Genomic DNA, 22,061 nt, shown 5'->3' with positions numbered 1-22,061 from the left:
TCTGGATTTTAAGAAAGCTATAAAGACTGATTTCTTCTGGCAGGCCTACCCAGTTGAATTTTAAGATGCCTTTTAATAAAGTGCTGCTTTTTAATAATGTATTAGTTTTAAATGTTTTAATTATATGTATTTTATGGCATTTGCATTATGTTGTAACCTGCCTCAATCCGGAGGGAGAGGCGGGTAACTATTATTATTATTATTATTATTATTATTATTATTATTATTATTCATTATAAAAGACCCTGTGAATCAGGCAAAACAACGGAAGCCTCTTTCATGGGGGAAGAAACTTTCAGGAATTTGGAGGGCAGGTTTTAGGCATAGCACTGGCTCTATCTCTTCCCTTGATCTGGACACAGCACTGCATTGTGGTGAATGCAAAATGGGGGCCAGCTTGCCAGTACAGTTGATGCTGTTGCACTTGTAGTGGCGGCACCCCAAAGCCCCTACAAAAAGAAAGAAAGAAAGAACGAAAGAAAGGACGAGTGCTACAAGCCTGCCAACGGTGAGCCCTACTTGCGAGAAACCTTTGAGAATTTCTCCTTCACCGGAGAAATTGGGTGAAATGCAGTTTCTCTGCCCACAAACAGGGTGGAGAATTTTGAAAGGCCATTTGCACACAACTCTAGTTGTGACCTTCACATTGCCCAAGGGTAAGTGCAGGTACCATATTTGGCTATAATCTCAGCTTTAGCTAAATTGCTGCTGGTAAACCTGTCACCTTTTCTTTTCACCATCTCAGACATATATTGAATCCATTGCCAGGGAACCTGATTACATTTGCGATGGTTGTGGGACCATAGAAACATCTTTTCTAGGATGACATCACTGCTTTTTAAAAACCAGAGTCACACTCCGGTGGCAGTGCCAAAGAACCCCTCATTTAGCTGGTGAAAGTCGTCTTGTATTGTATATGACCAATAGCAACAACGCCAACAGCTTTTCTTACCACTTCTCAGGCCTCCATGGCTGGAAAGTTGCAAAGCTCTCTCTGGACAGTTCCAGCGATCCCAAGCGAACTGGAACTTGCACTCCTCTATGCCACTCTGTGCACCAGCTGCAACACTGCTTGAATAGATGAGGTATGCCTGCGAGTGGAAGGTGGTAAAAGCAAAGGAGGAGCTTCCAGGAGTACAACAAAAGCGCAGAAATTACTAAACCTGTTTTTCAAAACCAACATTAAGGAGTTTGCTTACCATCTGAACCCCTATTTTGTAACCAGAGGCTACAAAAATGCCTTCATGACCAAGATCTTTTTGTGAACCACCCAGAATGAAATCTGGGTAGAAATCTGGGAAGGGATGATCTCTCTCAGCTTTAGCCATAGCTAGACCTAAGGTTTATCCCAGGATCATCCCGGGTTCGTCCCTGCCTGAGTGCTGGATGCCCTGTGTGGCACTTAGATGAACAGGTTTGACCCTAGGACAATCCTGGGATAACCCTTAGGTCTAGCTATGGCCTTTGTCTACCTGGGTTTTTGATGCCGCATCAACGTAGGTTGGAAGGCCAGGAAATGATGTGGCTGTGGACTAGGTCAGGGCTCTTTCAGCCCGAGGACTGAACTCCATTTCCTGCAAGGTCTTGGGGGCTGTATTCCAGTTGTGGGCAGAGCCAAAGGAAAAGGGCAGAGGGGACACAAATACATGAAATACCAGCATATGGTAGGTTAAAGTTCTAGGGGGAAAGCTGGATGAAAACAGGGAAACCACCAAGTGATTGGTGGTTGGGAGAAAAGGGCCTTGGGCTGCCTGGCAAACCACCCAGAGGGCTGGCCAGTTGGCCTGAGGTTGCCCATCCCTGCTGCAGCCCGTGTTAGCCTAGGGAAAATATGGCTTGATGTGAACAAAATTGTAACGGAAGCATTTGAAAGTGTTTTCTAGTCAGAAATCATAGCTGATTAACATACCCCAAATCTGAAAAAAAAATATTAAAGCCTGGAAACACCCAAAACTTTGCACTTTAAAAGGGCAGTGGTGTGCTAAACTGCAGGTAAGTGTGATTTTTCATTGAACTTCTTTATTTCAATTTTATTTCAATTCTGTTATTCAATTTTATTTCAGTTTTGTAATAATTAATTGTAAAGGCCTCAGAAATAATCACTGCAGGCCCAGGAAAATGGTGTTGCATTTATTATACATATTACATATCTATAATAAACAAAGAGGATGTGTGACTGTCTGTGCCATAGCGCCAAAACCATGAAATGGAGACACCTGAAAGGTAGCATGCATACTGGGGGGGGGGGGGCAATAGGCATGTGTAACTCATGATTATTTTGTTTTTACAATGCAATAGAGTAATAAAGAAACTGGCAGAGGTCCATTATCTTTGCAAAAGTGCTGGATGACTGGAGGAGGGATAATGTTGTCCCTCTCTTCAAACAGGGCAAAAAGGAGGAACCTGGGAACTACAGAACAGTCAGTCTGACATCCACCCCCTGGGAAAAGTTTGGAGCAGATTGGAAAGAAGTTGATCTGTAAGCACCTTGAAAACAATGCAGTGATTACTAGAAGTAGGGTGACCATACGACTGGATTTGCCCGGACATGTCTGGAAATCCCGCCCCCAAGCGGGATCCGGGGGAGATTTCAAAATCCCCCCAAATGTCCGGGAAAATCGTGGTCCTGGGGCCTGCGTCGCTGAGGGGGGAGGAGCTGGGAGACCCATTCTCGGAGAACGGGTCTTGCAGCCCCCGCCACCCAGCAACGCCCTCCTCTTCTCCTCTGTGCTGACGCACACGCGCCAGCACAGAGGAGGAGGTCTGCGTCGCTGGCGGGGAGGAGCTGGGAGACCCGTTCTCTGAGAACGGGCCTCGCAGCCCCTGCCCCCCAGCGACGCCCTCCCCTTCTCCTCTGTGCTGATGCACGCACGCCAGCACAGAGGAGGAGGTCTGCGTCACTGGGGGGGAGGAGCTGGGAGACCCATTCTCCGAGAACGGGCCTCGCAGCCCCTGTCCCCCAGCGACGCCCTCCCCTTCTCCTCTGTGCTGATGCACGCACGCCAGCACAGAGGAGAAGGCCTGCTCCCTCCCCCCAGCGATGCTGGGCCGGCACCGGGCGGGCTGGAGGCCTCGTTTCTAGATTTCTGGGAACGGGTCCTCCAGCTCCGCCTCCTAGCACCCGGGCCTGCAGCCGCAGCCGGCGCACATGGGGCACGCCTCGGCTGGCCCGGGCTTCCTCCCAGCGCCTGGGCCTGCAGCCACGCATGGGGTGGGGTGGGGAGCTTGATTCAGATCGGCCCAGGGACTTCTGAGGATAGCTCCCCTCCCCTCCCCTCCCCTCCCTGCTTCAAGCGGAGCCCAGGTGGACAAAGCAGCAGCCCGGTTCAGTTCATCAGGAAACAAGGTACGTGGCTGTGGTGGGCTTGCTTCCTCCCTCCTGCTTTTTATGGTTTTAAATTTTGTGTATTTGTTTTTAACATTCACTGTTTTAAACTTTTGTAAACCACCCAGAGAGTTTTGGCTACGGGGCGGTATATAAATGTAAATCATCATCATCATCATCATCAACAACAACAACAACAACAACCCTGTGAGGTGGGTTGGGGAGTGTGTGACTGGCCTAAAGTCATTCCATGGCTGAGTGGGGACTAGAACCCGATTCTCCCAGCTGCCAGTCCAACACTTTAGCCACTACACCGCACTATGATGATGATGATGATAATGATGATGATGATGATGATGATGATGCCTTGGGTCAGTAAGTATTGTATTTTTGATGTTATTTTATTGTTTGCCTTGGGGGGTGTTGCTGTAGATTTTTATTATTTTGCCTTTGGTGAGTGTGGGATGGATTTATCCCCCACCCCCAGTTAAGTATGTGTGGAGTTTTGGGTTTTTTTAGATTGTCTTGGGGAGGGTGTGGAGTTTTTTCCATGCTGGGTGAGTGTGTAGGGGTGTGTGGATTTTAATTTTTATTGTCTTTGATGAGCATATGTGAGGTGTGTATTGCTGTTGTTATTTTACCTTGAGTGTGTGTGTGAATGAATTTTTATTTTTGACTTAAGGCTCATCTACACCAAGCAGGATATTCCACTATGAAAGCAGTATATAACATGCAGGATCTACACTACTGCTTTATAGTGGTATTGAAGTGCACTGACAACTGTTGGGGCCCATTGACATGTACCATATACTACTTTCATAACTGCTTTTATAATGTAATATCTTGCTTGGTATAGATGTGTCATGGGCCCCAACAGTTGTCAGTGCACTTCAGTACCACTATAAAGCAGTAGTGTGGCTCCTGCCTTTTATACACCACTTCCACACCACTTTCATAGTGTTATATCCTGCTTGGTGTAGATGAGCCCTATGTCTTTGAGATTATGGTTATTTTACAGTATGGCTTTCTTTTTATTGTACTAGATTTTTCTGCTTCATTTGTTAGTATGAATTTTCTGCTTCATTTGTTAATAATGCTCCTTCTTTTGCTGGTGATGGTGATAATGGATGCTGATTCTAATATTAATAATGCTCCTTCAGTTGCTCGTGATGATGATAATGGATGCTGATTCTAATATTAATAATGCTTCTTCAGTTGCTGGTGATGATGATAATGGATGCTGATTCTAATATTAATAATGCTCCTTCAGTTGCTGGTGATGATGATAATGGATGCTGATTCTAATATTAATAATGCTCCTTCAGTTGCTCGTGATGATGATAATGGATGCTGATTCTAATATTAATAATGCTCCTTCAGTTGCTGGTGATGATGATAATGGATGCTGATTCTAATATTAATAATGCTCCTTCAGTTGCTGGTGATGATGATAATGGATGCTGATTCTAATATTAATAATGCTCCTTCTCTTGCTGGTGATGATTGCTGGTTGTGGTTGTTTATTATGTTATAAAAATAAAGAAATGGATTTATATAAGTGTTAATTCTTTTTTTAGTATTTAGTATATTATTATAGTAGTTGTGTGCCTTTGGCACTCATTGGTTGCTATCATTTACTTTTTGTGAACCACCCAGAGAGCTTCAGCTATTGGGCAATATAAAAATGTAATAAATAAATAAACGTGACTGAGGACACACACCCTTGGGGACCGGACATGTTGAGTTGGCTCCGCCTTGGGGGTGGGCATGTTGGGGTGGCCACGCCTCCTGAGGGCAGCCATTTTGTCCTCCTTTTTGGTTTCCAAAATATGGTCACCCCTAGTTATACTTTTGCCCACGTTTAGTGTCCGTCCATCCCCATATCTCTCCTAGACTATATCTCTTTCCAGGGATCCTGTCTGGTCATGTCCTAGGTTTGAGTGTTTGTACCTGGCGTTAGGTACTAGGGATAGAACGGGGATTCTTTTAGTATACAGACCCTTCCTGGCCCCATCGCTTAACACCTCTCCAGAGGGCTGTCTGTACGTGGGGTTATATGATGCAGATACCGTTTTGAAGCCACTGCAGGGCTTTCCCATAAAGCTGCACATTGAAAAAGTTGGGGACTTAACCTAACTTTTACAATGAGAGCGAGGTCAGCACAGCTCTTCTGCCATCTGCCATCGCTCTGGGGCCAATCCAGGGTGGTCCCTGGTGGAAGGCGACAGGCAATTCGTCAGTACCCAGATGGCTGCCAGAAACCTCACACTCTCTCCTCGGCATTGGGATTGCATGAAACCAGTGCAGGGGAATAAAACTGCGGGGGTTTGGAGGGAGGCCGCGGCAACTCGGCGCCTTGAAGACAGTCCCCAAGAGTGACTGAAGTAATCTGAGATGTAGAGCTTTATCACACCAGTGTTATACTTTGCAATCACTGCGAATTGCATGCAAAGGACTCAGAAGTTTTCCACTTTATAATCTGCTTTGATTGTGAAGTACTCTCATGCATCCTGCCTTAATTGTGCTCGCCATATTTAGCCCCTACTTTTTGAGCGTATATTCCAAGCCACCGCTGGGGCACAGGAGCAGGATTTTAAAGAAATGCTTACAACTGCGTAAGCTTTAAAGATAAAGACACCAAAATTGGCACAGTAATAGATATTAGGGAGACCTTTAAGCATACCAAATTTGAATTGAATTGGGTCATCCATTGATTTTTTTAATGATTTTTTACATTTCCCCCCTTAAACTCACTTCCTGGTATGCAAAGGATCGCTGTTGCCCGGTAGCAAAAACAACAACAACTACGAAAGCTTAGCGCTATGGGGATAGAATCATAGAATCATAGAATAGCAGAGTTGGAAGGGGCCTACAAGGCCATCGAGTCCAACCCCCTGCTCAATGCAGGAATCCACCCTAAAGCATCCCCGACAGATGCTTGTCCAACTCCCTCTTGAATGCCTCTAGTGTGGGAGAGCCCACAACCTCCCTAGGTAACTGATTCCACCGTCGCACTGCTCTAACAGTAAGGAAGTTTTTCCTGATGTCCAGCCGGAATCTGGCTTCCTTTAACTTGAGCCCGTTATTCCATGTCCTGCACTCTGGGAGGATCAAGAAGAGATCCTGGCCCTCCTCTGTGTGACAACCTTTTAAGTATTTGAAGAGTGCTATCATGTCTCCCCTCAATCTTCTCTTCTCCAGGCTAAACATGCCCAGTTCTTTCAGTCTCTCTTCATAGGGCTTTGTTTCTAGACCTCTGATCATCCTGGTTGCCCTCTTCTGAACACACTCCAGCTTGTCTGCGTCCTTCTTGAATTGTGGAGCCCAGAACTGGACACAATACTCTAGATGAGGCCTAACCAGGGCAGAATAGAGAGGAACCAGTACCTCACGTGATTTGGAAGCTATACTTCTATTAATGCAGCCCAAAATAGCATTTGCCTTTCTTGCAGCCATATCACACTGTTGGCTCATATTCAGCTTGCAATCTACAACAATTCCAAGATCTTTCTCGTTTGTAGTATTGCTGAGCCAAGTGTCCCCCATCTTGTAACTGTGCATTTGGTTTCTATTCCCTAAATGTAGAACTTGGCATTTATCCCTATTAAATTTCATTCTGTTGTTTTCAGCCCAGCACTCCAGCCTATCAAGATCACTTTGAAGTTTGTTTCTGTCTTCCAGGGTATTAACTATCCCACCCAATTTTGTGTCATCTGCAAATTTGATCAGCGTTCCCGGCACCTCCTCATCCAAATCATTAATAAAAATGTTGAAGAGCACTGGCCCAGGACTGAGCCCTGCGGCACCCCACTCGTTGCCTCTCCCCAGTTTGAGAAGGTTCCATTGATAAATACTCTTTGAGTCCGATTCTGTAGCCAACTGTGAATCCACCTAATAGTTATTCCATCTAGCCCACTTTTAGCTAGTTTGTTAATCAGAATGTCATGTGGTACTTTGTCAAAAGCTTTGCTGAAGTCAAGATATATGACGTTCACAGCATTCCCACAGTCCACAAGGGAGGTTATCCTATCAAAAAATGAGATCAAATTAGTCTGACAGGATTTGTTCCTGACAAATCCATGTTGGCTTCTAGTAATCACTGCATTGATTTCAAAGTGTTTACAGATTGACTTCTTTATAATCTGCTCCAGAATTTTCCCAGGGATGGATGTCAGACTGACTGGTCTGTAGTTCCCAGGTTCCTCCTTTTTGCCCTTTTTGAAGATAGGGACAACGTTAGCCCTCCTCCAGTCGTCCGGCACCTCACCCGTCTTCCATGATTTTGCAATGATAATAGACAAAGGTTCTGAGAGTTCTTCTGCTAGCTCCTTCATTACTCTAGGATGCAGTTCATCGGGCCCTGGAGATTTGAACTCATTCAAGGAAATTAGGTGTTCTTTGACCATTTGTTTATTAATCTCAAACTGCAATCCTGCCCCCTCAACTTCTGTTTCACTTTTTCCAAGGGGGTCATAGACCCGCTTTTGGGAGAAGACCGAGGCAAAGTAGGAATTGAGCACTTCAGCCTTTTCTTTGTCATCTGTTATCAATTTGCCATCCTCATTAAGCAGTTGAACCACCATTTCTTTCCTCTGTCTTTTACTACTCACGTATCTGAAGAAAGCCTTTTTATTGCTTTTAGCATCCCTCGCTAATCTCAGCTCATTCACAGCTTTAGCCTTCCTGACGCCATTTCGGCACTTCTGCGCCACTTGTCTGTACTCTTCTTTTGTAGCCTGGCCTTCCTTCCACTTCCTATATGTATCCCTTTTTGTTTTCAGGTCATCTCTAAGCTTTTTGTGGAGCCACATTGGTTTCCTCTGTTGTCTTCTATCTTTTCTCCTTGTTGGAATTGTTTGTAACTGTGCCTTTAAAATTTCCTTTTTTAAATACTCCCACCCATCCTGCACTCCTTTTCTCATTAGGCTCCCTTGCCACGGGACCTTACTTATTATAGTTCTGAGTTTATTAAAATCAGCTTTCCTAAAATCCAGAGTACGTGTATGGCTACGCTCGACTTTTGTCTCCTTCATAATCAAGAATTCAAGTATGACGTGGTCACTTTCCCCCAGAGTTCCCGTAACACAGATATCAGGGTAACTGAAGTCCCCCATCACTACTACATCACACTTCCTTGAAACGCTGGCAATTTGTTTCTCAAAAGTTTCGTCCTCGTCTTCTCCTTGATTGGGTGGTCGGTAGTAGACTCCGATTATCATATTCTTTTTATTCCTAGCCCCATTTATTTTAATCCAGACGCTCTCGACGGGGCTCCCAGTCTCATCCGCCTGTATTTCTGTGCAGGGATAGGTATTTTTAACATATAGTGCAACTCCACCTCCCTTTCTCGAGTGTGGTTCTGGGCGACTTCAACTTTCATGCTGAGGCTGTCTCTGGGGCTCCGGCTCGGGACTTTATGGCCTCCATGACAACCATTGGGCTGTCTCAGTTTGTCATTGGCCCAACACATAAAGCAGGGCATACCCTTGATTTGGTTTTTGCACCAAGCTGTGAGATGGGTAGTCTGAAGATTGGGGGGGTCCAAGTAACCCCATTGTCATGGTCAGACCATTTCTTGGTGAGATTTGAACTCACGGCGTTACTACCCTCCTGCAAGGGTGAGGTACCCATTCGGATGGCCCGCCCCAGGAGACTGATGGAATCCAATGGATTTCTGAATGCTCTTGGGGATTTTCCAGTGGAGAGAGCTGGTGATCCAGCTGAGGCCCTAGCCTCACTGTGGAATGGTGAGATGCGGAGGGCCATCAACTTGATCGCACCTGAGTGTCCTCTCCGGTCCTGTAGAGCCCGGTCTGCTCCTTGGTATACTAAGGAGTTGCGGTCAATGAAACAGGCTGGACGTCGGCTGGAGCGCAAATGGCGCAAGACTCGAAGCGAAGATGACCGAGCACGCTGTAGAGCGCATAATCGTGCCTATTGCGTGGCAGTGCGGGCAGCAAAGAAGGCTTATTTTGCTGACTCCATTGCGTCGTCGAGTAGCCGTCCAGCGGAGCTCTTCCAGGTGGTCCGGGGACTGCTAACATCCTCCCCAGCAAATGGGGCCCTGGCTCCGTCAAGGACCCACTGTGACCTTTTTGCATCACACTTTGAGGACAAGATCGCTTCTCTCCGCAGCGAGCTTGACGTTGTTTTTAGTGCAGCTCCAGTTGAGGTGTCCGATGCCACCATCTGCCCAATTTTGTGGGATCAGTTCCAGTTATTGCGGCCTGATGATGTAGACAAGGTGCTTGCAGCAGTGCGGCCGACCACTTGCCCTCTCGATCCCTGTCCCTCCTGGCTTATAAAAGCAAGCCGAGGAGGTCTGACTGGGTGGGTCCAGGGGGTGATAAATGCTTCTCTCCGGGAAGGGGTGGTCCCTGCTGTCCTTAAGGAGGCAGTAGTGCGACCACTCCTGAAGAAGCCCACCCTGGACCCGATGGTATTAGGCAACTACCGCCCAGTTGCTAACCTTTTTTAGGGAAGGCACTTGAGATTATTATTATTATTATTATTATTATTATTTATTTATTTATTTATTTATTTATATAGCACCATCAATTGTGGCGGAGCAACTGCAGGCACTCTTGGAGGATACTGATTATCTAGATCCATTCCAGTCTGGGTTCCGATCTGGTTACGGGACTGAATCAGCCTTGGTCGCCCTGATGGATGACCTTTAACGAGAGAGGGACAGGGGGAATGCAACCCTATTAATCCTGCTCGATCTCTCGGCGGCTTTTGATACCATTGACCATGGTATCCTCCTGGATCGACTCTGTGGGATGGGCATCGGAGGCACTGTTTTACAGTGGTTCCGGTCCTACCTACGGGGTCGTTTTCAGAGAGTAGCATTGGGTGACCAGTCCTCGGCCTCCTGGCAATTGAGCTATGGAGTGCCGCAGGGCACCATCTTGTCCCCAATGTTATTTAACATCTATATGAAGCCGTTGGGAGCGGTCATTAGGGGATTTGGAGCTAAATGCCATCAATACGCTGATGACACGCAGCTCTATCTCCCTGTGACAACTGAATCAGGTGAGGCTGTGCAAGTCCTGGACCAGTGCCTAGACTCAGTAATGGGCTGGATGAGGGCCAATAAACTGAGACTAAATCTTGGCAAGACGGAAGCCCTGTGGGTGAGTGGTTCCCGAGTCCGGGAGACAGGCTCATTGCCTGTTCTGGATGGGGTTGCTCTGCCTCTGAAAGAACAGGTTCGTAGTTTGGGGGTACTCTTAGACCCATTTCTGTCGTTGGATGCTTAAGTAGCTGCCACGGCTCGGAGTGCCTTTTACCATCTTCGGTTGGTTCGCCAACTACGGCCTCTCCTGGACAGGGATAGCTTGACCACGGTGGTACAGGCATTGGTAACCTCAAGATTGGATTACTGCAATGCGCTCTATGTGGGGCTGCCCTTGAAGCTGCTCCGGAAGCTGGAGCTAGTGCAGAATGCTGCAGCTCGGCTGTTGTCTGGAGCTGCCCCTTTCCAGCATGTAACTCCTCTGCTGAGGGAACTGCACTGGCTGCCTATTCGCTACCAGGCCAGGTTTAAGGTTCTTGTACTTGTGTACAAAGCCCTAAACAACTTGGGACCAGGATACCTGAGAGAGCGCCTTCTCCCTTACCAACCTGCCCGGTCACTGAGGTCATCCGAGGGCCTGCTCCTGGTGGTTCCACCTAGATCCATCCTCCGATTGGAATCCACCAGGGGAAGAGCCTTCAGTGTGGCGGCGCCCTTCCTGTGGAATTCCCTGCCCCTGGAGGTCAGACAGGCTCCAACCTTGTACTCCTTTCGGCGCCTCCTGAAAACATCTTTATTCCAAGAAGCCTTTCTTTAACATGCAGCCTTGGATTTCTGTGTTGTTGTTGTTTTGCTTCTTTTTAAATTTTGTTTTAACTGTTTTATTCTGTTTTTATTTTCATTTTACCTTGTACACCGCTCCGAAATTTTTTCAATGAGGAGCGGTATATAAATATTCTAAATAAATAAATAAATAAATAAAGTGGTGCATTGGCCTTCATCCATTGTTGCCTCAAAATTTACGTCTCCCACCCCCGTAAGATTCAGTTTAAAGCCCTCCTGATGAAGTTCTTTATGCTGTGGCCGAACTCATTCTTTCCAGCCCTTGTGAGGTGCAACCCATCCCTTGCCGGCAGGCCATGTTCCAAGTAGCGTAGCCCGTGGTCCCAGAATCCAAAACTCTCACGACGGCACCACCTTCGAAGCCAGTCGTTCATCCGGAGTATTTTTCTTTCCCTTTCTAATCCTCTTCCAAGAACCGGGAGGATGGATGAGAAAACTACCTGGGCCCCAAAGTTCTTCAATTTCCTTCCCAGAGCTTCAAAGTCTGAAATGATTTCTTCGTAGCTCTGCTTGGTGACATCATTTGTTCCCACATGGATGAGAAGAAAGGAGTATGTGTCCGTGGGCTTTATGAGCTTCGGTAACCCTTCAGTCACATCTCTAATCTGTGCTCCAGGGAGACAGCACACCTGGCGAGTCCATGGGTCTTCACGACATACTTGGGTTTCAATCCCACGCAGCAGGGAGTCTCCCACAACGACTACTCTTCTCTTCTTCTTGGTTGACCTACCTTCTGCCTCTTGGTCACTGTTGCATGGTGTCTCCTGTACTTCCTCCTCTGCAAACTGTCCTTCAGTCTCATTCTCCAGAAGCTGAAAGCGGTTGCTTAACTCCAATGGCTCCACTGGTGCAGAACGCCCTCTAATTCCTCCGCTCCTAACTGTCACTCTTTTCCAGGGAGTTTCCTCTTCATTGGCTTCCCTCCCCTCAGCAAACTCCACTTCTGCTTCAGCTGGCTGTTGTTCTTCAATCTCATGTGCTTCTTGTTGCTGTTGCAGTTCCACCGTTCGGTCTAAGAACTCCTCGACTTCTCTTATTCCTTGGAGGGTGGACACTCGCTGCTCAAGTCCTCTCACTTTCTCTTCCAAAAGTGCCACCAGCTTGCACTTGTTGCAGGTATACGCCATGTTGAGCTCAGGCAGAAACACGAACATTGCACACCCTTTGCAGGTCACCACCTCTAGGGACTCCTTTCCATCCATATTGTCGATTTCTGCTTTGGTTTTTTTTCCTTTTTGATTATAGTGGAATTGCCTTTGCTTTGTTGTGTCCTCTCTGAAGGTACACAACTATATGAGGATGTCTTAAGGGAAAGTAAGATCTTCTTTTTTTTTTTTTTGGTGGTGGTTTTGTGGGGTTTTTTTCTCTTTATGTTTTTCTTTGGTTTTCCCACCTCTTTTTATTTTATTTATTTATTTATTTATTTTTTAGAGGACTCCCCCTTGACCTCCCCTGCTGAACTCCCCCTGTCAAACTCCTGTTTGCTCTTCCTGTTCGCTCGCTCCCCGGGAATCTGGCTTACTTTTATAGCTCCTACTTGAGCTGGGCCAGCTGCTCTTCCCTGCTTCTGCTCAGCTTTAAGTCAGGAACCAGAATGAGGTCACTGAAAGGCCAACAACAATCAACAGCAATTAGGCACTGATTGCTGAGTCCAACTGACAATCAGGCCACTCCCTCTTCAGCTCCTGCAGCAACTATCCACACCAACCCTCTTCACTCAGCACTCAGGAGCACATGGCAAGCGCACGGCCTCTTTGAATTGGCAGCCTCCTGGGTTTCCTTGAGGCGTCTCTTCTTCCCCTTTCCTTGGTCTCCTCTTCCCCTACACTCCCCCTGTCAAACTCCTGTTTGCTCTTCCTGTTCGCTCGCTCCCTGGGAATCTGGCTTACTTTTATAGCTCCTACTTGAGCTGGGCCAGCTGCTCTTCCTTGCTTCTGCTCATCTCCAAGTCAGGAACCAGATAATCCGAGGGAAGCAGGTACGCGGGGTGAAGCTTATAGTGATGTGGACTCCTGGGCTCACAAAATGAATGGGGGAAAGAGTGGTTGCACATTTTGCCTCATATCTCGGGTTCTACAAGGGCTAGAGACTTGCTTCTTTTTTTAAAAAAGAAAAGCTGGAAATCTGGAGATTATGTGGGGGCGGGGGCAATTGCCCCATATTGCCCTTTCCTGTGATGTCCATGGTAGGATTGCAACCTAAGTATCTTCTTGACTCTTAAAAAATAAGCATCCTTCCAGACAGCATTACATAAAAACATAAGAAGAGCAGTGCTGGATCAGACCAAGAGTCCATATAGTCCAGTATTCTGTTTACACAGTTGTCAACTAGCTGCCCACAGGAAACCCACAAGTAGGACATGAGCGCAACAACACCCTCCCACCCATGTTCTCCAACAACTGGCATACAAAGGCATACTGTCTCTGATACTGGACTAGGAGCCATCGATAGCCTTCTCCTCCAGCAATTTGTCCAATCCCTTTTTAAAGGCGTCCGAGCGTTTAGCAGGATTGCTTCTCTTTTAATTTTAATCCTTATTTTTAGTAGATTCGAATCTAGTCAAGCGCGTCACACTGAAGCAGCAACAATTATTTATCTCTCCTTCCCCTCTCTTGTTGAAAGGAACCTAAATTTAGGTCGCTGGTCTCAGCTCCCTACACCACAAAAGGATGCTTTCCTTCCTTTGAATGCCCAAAGCTGCTGCTGGGGAACTGAGGCCAGGTGGGGGTGGGTTGTGGGGAGAGAGGGGGGGAGGCAGGGAGGAGGAAGAGGGAGCTGGGTAGGAGGCATGGGGCTGGGGGACACGGAAGGAACGATGCAGCAGTTCCTATGATCCACTCCCATGACTTTGGCAAGGCAAGGTGTTGTCCTTCCAGTGGGTGATTTGCTGCTGCTCCTGCCTTGGATAGGCGCTTGCCTTGGACACCTCACTGATGCCCCCCATTTACAACGGCATCGAAGAGGCAGGGGACTGTGGACGTCTCCTCCCTCTGGCTGCGATAGGTGGGAAGGAGGGAAATCGGCCAATCACGTTATCCTACTTTCAAAGCTCCACCAATCTGTCAAAATGCGATTTAACTCCCCCTACGACACATAGCCATAACACAGTGCAAACTCAGACATGATTGAAAAGTCGGAGTAAATCGCGGATGTGAATATGCGCATTATCGCACTAAAACCCCTGTGCTACGGTGAATAGACGGCTGAGTCATGTAACCTAAAATGCGATTATGTGCATTTAAGTCAGGGAAAACAAGTCATATAGATGTGCCGCAAACTGGTGGCCATCACTACATCTTGCAGTACTGAACCCAATAGTTTAAACTCTGCACTGTGTGAAGATGTCCTTCCTTTTATTTGTCCTGGATCTCCCACCAATCAGCTTCATGGGAGGACCCCGGGTTCTAGTATTATGACAGAGGGAGAAATATTCTCCACACCATGCATACTTTTGTACACCTCTATCATGTACACCTTACTCGCCTAGTTTCTAAGCTAAACAGTCCCAGGTGTTGTAACCGTTCCTCATGGGAGAGTTGGTCTAGCCCCTTGATCATTTTACTCACCCTTTCCTCAACTCTACAGTATTCTTTTTTAGGTGTGGTTACCAGATTTGTACACAATATTCCAAAGTGTAGTTGCAACATTGTATGTTGCATAAGGGTTGTATAACAGCAGTATGAGATTGGCAGATATATTTTCAGTTCCTTTTCTACTTATTAACATGGAATTTGCCCTTTTCACAGCAGCCACACAGTGGGGTTTCATCAAACTGTCCACCACAACCCCAAGGTCTCTCTCTTGGTCAGTCACTGCTAGCTCAGATCCCATCAGCTTATTCTTGAAGTTGGTATTTTTTAAATTTATTTTTTGCCCCAATGTGCAACATTTAACACTTGCATACATTGAACTGCATTTGCCATTTTTATGCCCGTTCTCCCAGTTTGGAGAGATCCTGTTGGAGCTCTTCACAGTCCCTTTTTGTTTTAACTACCCTAAATAATGTTGTGTCACCAGCAAATGTGGCCACCTCACTGCTTCCTCCTAATTCCAGACCACGTATAAAAAAGTTGAAAAGCATTGGTTCCAATGCAGATCTCTGTGAGACCCTACTGTTTACATCCTTCATTGGGAGAATTTACCATTTATTCCTACTCTGTTGCACACTTTCTGTTCTTTAACAAGTTACTGATCTGTTAGAGGACCTGTCCTCTTATTCCATGACTGTTACATTTTGTCAAAGGCCTTTTGGAAGTATAAGTATGAATGAATACCTTTATTGAATAAGTCTTCTGACCATTTCAAAAAATCACATAATCAATAAGAACAAACAGACATTACTTAAAATTTATGATTTAAATTTTTAAAACAATATACAGTTTGTATGATAGTTAATAAGACCCCTCGTATATTACAACATTTGATAAAAAACTTATTAATTAATCCATTTTTTCTAATTCTTTTTTCCTTATGCTGGTTGCTTTAAGAGCGTAGAGAGCAACCCTCTAGGTCACAAAATAGTTAGAAACACGTAAGAGAAAGGACAATTTATCCTTGGCTGTCCAGTCTCTCATGCGTATTAAAAACATAGATAGATAATGTTCTCTACATTTTGAATATAAACAACATTCAAGTAAATAGTAGGCTAAATCTTCTATTTCAGGGTTGCCACATATACATAGTCTATCTTTCGATGGAATACCTTGGAATCTACCCTGTAACATCATTGTGTCCATCAGTGTAAATTGGGTCACCCGGGTCCACACGTTTATTGTCACCCTCAAAAAAAATAGCTTAGTGAGGCATGACTTGCCTTTGCAGAAACCATGTTCATTCTTTTTTTTCCCCCAGCAGCATTTTATCTTTACTAATGCTTTCAACCAATTGACCCGGAACAGTCATTAAGCTAACTGGTCTGTAATTTCTGGAGCCCCCCCCCCCCCCGCCCCCGGATGACTTTTTAAAAATTGGGATTACATTGGCTAGTCTCCATTCTTTTGGTACTGAGGTTGATCTCAGGAGCATGTTACAAATTTTTATTAGAAGATCAGCTATTTCACATTTGAGTTATTTCAGAACTCTAGGATGGGTACCATCTGGGCCTGGTGATGTATTAATTTTCATTTTGTCAGTAAGGTTGAGAAGGAAAAGAAAAGAACCTCTCGTGCAAGCACTTGAGTCACTGTTGACTCCTAGAGGGATGCCTGCTTTCGCTGATGTTTTCTTGGCAGACTTTACAGTAGGGTGGTTTGCCATTGCCTTCCCAGTTGTGATTACCTTTCCCCCAGCTAGCCAGGTACTCATTTTACTGACCTCGGAAGGATGGAAGGCTGAGTCGACCTGAGCCGGCTGCCTGAGAACCAGCTTCCGCTGAGATCGAACTCAGGTCGTGAGGAGAGTTTCGGCTGCAGTAACTGCCGCTTACCACTCTGCTCCACACGAGGCTCTAACTTCCTCTTTTAGAACTTTCTCTTTTTTCACCATTATTTGCCTCAGTTCCTCAGACTCCCTTCCTGAAAACATTAGTACATCTGCAGTGAACACCGATGCAAAGAATTCATTCAGCTTCTCCAAAATCTCTTTATCTTCCTTCCGTACTCCTTTAACTTTATTGTCATCCAATGGTCCATCTCCTTCCCTTGCTGGTTTCTTGCTTCTGATATATTTAAATAATTATTTCTTGTTGGCCTTGATGTTGCTATATGCTTGTCAAAAGGCCTTTTCCCCTGCATCTCTTATTGACTGCTTGTAAGTTTGTGTTCCTTTTTGTTCTCCTCATTTGGGCAAGACTTCCATTTTCTGAAGGGAGCTTTCTTTTCTTTAACAGTTTCCTTAATTCTGCTCGTCAACCATTCTGGTGATCTCTTGGACTTAGTGCTAACCTGTGGTATACATTCAAGATGAGCTTCTATTATTGTGGTTTTGAGTAACCTACAAGCATTTTGAAGGGATTTAACCTTCTTGATGACCCCTTTTTTACCAGTTTCCTCATTTTAGAGAACTTTCCTTTTTGGAAGTCAAATGTAATTGTGTTGGACTTCCTTGGCAATTTTCCCCATATATATCAAATCTGATAGCACTGTGCTCACTGTTTCCAATTGATTCAACAACATTCATTTCTCATACTAGGTCCTGGGTGGCACCATTTATTATTATTATTATTATTATTATTATTATTATTATTATTATTATTATTTATTTATTTATTTATATAGCACCATCAATGTACATGGTGCTGTACAGAGTAAAACAGTAAATACTAAATGGTATTTAGTATTAAATCCAGGGTCACCTCCCGTCAGTTCCATGACCAACTCTTCTAATCTAACCTCTTTGTCACAATTACAACATGCATTTATCCAGTCAACGTGGGGGTAATTAAAGTCACCCACAATATTTCCATTTTTGGATGTTTCCCTGATTTCATTTTCCATCTCATTATCACGCTGAGTGTTTTGATCTGGGGGATGATAGCATGTCCCCAGAGTTTCTAGTCTGCTTGACATTATGCTGCCTTTGACATAAAGAGTGACACCACCTCTATGATGCAAATTGTTATAGAGTTTGTGTCTAGCTTGTACCATATCCTTCAGGTTTTTTCCCATTCCACCACATTTCTGTCAAGCCCACAGTGATCCTGTTCAGACAACACACTAAGCCATGGTGGTTAAGCATTTTGAGCTAAACATTATGGCTTAGTGTGTCAAGTAAACCATTCCTAACCGTGGTGGCCACATAACCACAGTTTAAACACACTCATTAACCACTTAAGAACATAAGAAGCGCCCTGATGGATCAGACCAAGGGTCCATCTAGTCCAGCACTCTGTTCACACAGTGGCCAACCAGCCATCGGCCAGGGATGAACAAGCAGGACATACTGCAACAGCACCCTCCCACCCATGTTCCCCAGCAACTGATGCACACAGGCTTACTGCCTCGAATACTGGAGATAGCACACAACCATCAGGGCTAGTAGCCATTGATAGCCTTTGCCTCCAGGAATTTATCCAACCCCCTTTTAAAGCCATCCAAATTGGTGGCCATCACTACATCTTGTGGTAGTGAGTTCCATAATTTAACTATGCGCTGTGTGAAGAAATACTTCCTTTTATTTTTCCTGGATCTCCCATCAATCAGCTTCATGGGATGACCCTGGGTTCTAGTATTTTGAGAGAGGGAGAAAATTGTCTCCCTGTCCACATTCTCCATACCATGCATAATTTTGTTCACCTCTATCCTGTCTCCCCATAGCCTCCTTTTTCCCAAGCTAAACAATCCCAGTTGATGTAACCTTCCCTCATAGGGGAGATGCTCCAGCCCCTTAATCATTTTAGTTGCCCTTTTCTGAACTTTTCCCAGCTCCATAATATCCTTTTTTAGGTGAGATAACCAGAACTGTACACAATATTCTAAGTGCGGTCGTACCATAGATTTGTATAAGGGCAGTATGATACTGGCCATTTTATTCTCAATTCCTTTTCTTAGAATGCCTAACATGGAGTTTGCCTTCTTTACAGCGGCCGCACACTGGGTGGACATTTTCATCGAGCTGTCCACCACAATCTCAAGATCTCTTTCTTGTTTGGTCACCGCCAGCTCAGATCCTATTAGGTTATACTTGAAGTTGGGAGTTTTTTTGCCCCAGCGTGCATCACCTTACACTTGCTGACATTGAACTGCATCTGCCATTTGGACGCCCACTCTCCCAGGTTGGACTTACTCCAAAAAGGCTAATGGCCTAACCATAGCTTAGCATGTCGTCTGAACAGACCCTATATATAGCTTCTCCTTTAAAACCAGGCATTCCTGCTCTCCCATATCCACTCAGAGGCTTCTAGCATTTGTGTAGAGGCACCTAAGCGTGGCGTCCCTCTCCACTTGTCGCTGGTGTGTACATCTGTTTTGGCTCTTACGCTATCTGCCCTGTACTTTGATTGGCTATCATGTTTCACCATATGCTCCTGTCCAATTCCCTCCTTGTCCCCATTTGGGCAATCAGAAACATTTTTGTCTTCATCCCTTGTCTTTAACCCAAGCCAGATGCTTTCCAGCTCCTGTCAGTTTTCCCCCAGTGTTCAGTTTAAAAGCTGCCCTGCCATCCCTTTTATGTTAAGGGCCTTTTTTATGTTAAGCACCAGTTATATTTTTATGTTAAGCTCCAGCTTCTAGCACTACCAATCAAAAAAGCCTAACAGATTTATTGTAGCAAAAGATTATGCAACATTAAACATGTTCATCTTTAAGATATGACATGATGCATTGTTTCATTTAAATGCAAAATGCCTGAAGGATCCTAACAGATCATCACTGGCCTTGCACCATGGGGCACTGTATTCTTTAAAAATAAGCAGACAGAAAAATGTGTAGAAACTTTAAAAAAGAGCCCATGTTCAAAATACCCTCTTTTGAACTTTTTGTTTCCTCCCTTTCTTGAAATCGTATTATGCACAGTGTCAGGCTTCCCAGGAGGCTCACTTGCACAGTCATATATTTTGCCCACTTGGAGGTCTCATTCAAGTCTGTGGAGCTGAGAGAGAAGTTCCATTGGGTTGGAAGTGTTCTGTCAGGTTGTTCGGTCATGGTCTGCAAGTTACTTCAACATTGCTCTCAATAATGCAGTCGCTGCCTGCAGAAGGTGGCTGCTAGCTAGGCCACTTTGAATTTATTTATTTATTTATTTATTACATTTTTATACCGCCCAATAGCTGAAGCTCTCTGGGCGATTCACAAAATTTGTGTCTTCTTCACACACACCTTTAAATAGTGTGGAGCTGCTTCCCTGGGGTGTGGTCCTGTGGCACTAGGAAATGTGGGTGGATGTCCTTCCACCGCATTTGTAAAGGTAATCATGTAGGTCTTCCCCATCTGATTGGTGCTCCACTGGAAGGCAACAGCTGGATGGGAAATTATTATGAAGGAGACAAAAGTTGAGTGTAGCCATACACGTACTCTGGATTTTAGGAAAGCTGATTTTAATAAACTCAGAACTATGATAAGTAAGGTCCCGTGGCAAGGGAGCCTAATGAGAAAAGGAGTGCAGGATGGGTGGGAGTATTTAAAAAAGGAAATTTTAAAGGCACAGTTACAAACAATTCCAACAAGGAGAAAAGATAGAAGACAACAGAGGAAACCAATGTAGCTCCACAAAATGCTTAGAGATGACCTGAAAACAAAAAAGGATACATATAGGAAGTGGAAGGAAGGCCAGGCTACAAAAGAAGAGTACAGACAAGTGGCGCAGAAGTGCCAAAATGGCATCAGGAAGGCTAAAGCTGTGAATGAGCTGAGATTAGCGAGGGATGCTAAAAGCAATAAAAAGGCTTTCTTCAGATACGTGAGTAGTAAAAGACAGAGGAAAGAAATGGTGGTTCAACTGCTTAATGAGGATGGCAAATTGATAACAGACGACAAAGAAAAGGCTGAAGTGCTCAATTCCTACTTTGCCTCGGTCTTCTCCCAAAAGCGGGTCTATGACCCCCTTGGAAAAAGTGAAACAGAAGTTGAGGGGGCAGGATTGCAGTTTGAGATTAATAAACAAATGGTCAAAGAACACCTAATTTCCTTGAATGAGTTTAAATCTCCAGGGCCCGATGAACTGCATCCTAGAGTAATGAAGGAGCTAGCAGAAGAACTCTCAGAACCTTTGTCTATTATCTTTGCAAAATCATGGAAGACGGGAGAGGTGCCGGATGACTGGAGGAGGGCTAACGTTGTCCCTATCTTCAAAAAGGGCAAAAAGGAGGAACCTGGGAACTACAGACCAGTCAGTCTGACATCCATCCCTGGGAAAATTCTGGAGCAGATTATAAAGAAGTCAATCTGTAAACACCTTGAAATCAATGCAGTGATTACTAGAAGCCAACATGGATTTGTCAGGAACAAATCCTGTCAGACTAATTTGATCACATTTTTTGATAGGATAACCTCCCTTGTGGACTGTGGGAATGCTGTGGACGTCATATATCTTGACTTCAGCAAAGCTTTTGACAAAGTACCACATGACATTCTGATTAACAAACTAGCTAAAAGTGGGCTAGATGGAACAACTATTTGGTGGATTCACAGTTGGCTACAGAATCGGACTCAAAGAGTACTTATCAATGGAACCTTCTCAAACTGGGGAGAGGCAACGAGTGGGGTGCCGCAGGGCTCAGTCCTGGGCCCAGTGCTCTTCAACATTTTTATTAATGATTTGGACGAGGAGGTGCAGGGAACGCTGATCAAATTTGCAGATGACACAAAATTGGGTGGGATAGCTAATACCCTGGAAGACAGAAACAAACTTCAAAGTGATCTTGATAGGCAGGAGTGCTGGGCTGAAAACAACAGAATGAAATTTAATAGGGATAAATGCCAAGTTCTACATTTAGGGAATAGAAACCAAATGCACAGTTACAAGATGGGGGACACTTGGCTCAGCAATACTACAAACGAGAAAGATCTTGGAATTGTTGTAGATCACAAGCTGAATATGAGCCAACAGTGCGATATGGCTGCAAGAAAGGCAAATGCTATTTTGGGCTGCATTAATAGAAGTATAGCTTCCAAATCACGTGAGGTACTGGTTCCTCTCTGTTCGGCCCTGGTTAGGCCTCATCTACAGTATTGCGTCCAGTTCTGGGCTCCACAATTCAAGAAGGACGCAGACAAGCTGGAGCGTGTTCAGAAGAGGGCAACCAGGATGATCAGAGGTCTAGAAACAAAGTCCTATGAAGAGAGACTGAAAGAACTGGGCATGTTTAGCCTGTAGAAGAGAAGATTGAGGAGAGATATGATAGCACTCTTCAAATACTTAAAAGGTTGTCACACAGAGGAGGGCCAGGATCTCTTCTCGATCCTCCCAGAATGCAGGACACGGAATAACGGGCTCAAG

At 45.1% G+C, this 22,061-nt stretch overlaps 1 protein-coding gene across 1 annotated transcript in view; it reads right to left on the bottom strand.

Annotated features, from left to right (window-relative positions):
* WNT8B (Wnt family member 8B) overlaps positions 1–22,061 on the bottom strand; it is a 55,990-nt gene that overhangs the window by 20,266 nt on the left and 13,663 nt on the right. Inside the window, exon 3 of the mRNA XM_063131682.1 lies at positions 953–1,091. Within this exon, the coding sequence (XP_062987752.1) occupies positions 953–1,091 (139 nt within the window). The remainder of the gene's footprint in view (positions 1–952; positions 1,092–22,061) is intronic.

The sequence above is a fragment of the Elgaria multicarinata genome, chromosome 8, assembly GCF_023053635.1.
Source record: "Elgaria multicarinata webbii isolate HBS135686 ecotype San Diego chromosome 8, rElgMul1.1.pri, whole genome shotgun sequence".
NCBI classification, from domain to species: Eukaryota; Metazoa; Chordata; class Lepidosauria; order Squamata; family Anguidae; genus Elgaria; species Elgaria multicarinata.
This window is presented reverse-complemented; position numbering and strand designations above follow the sequence as displayed.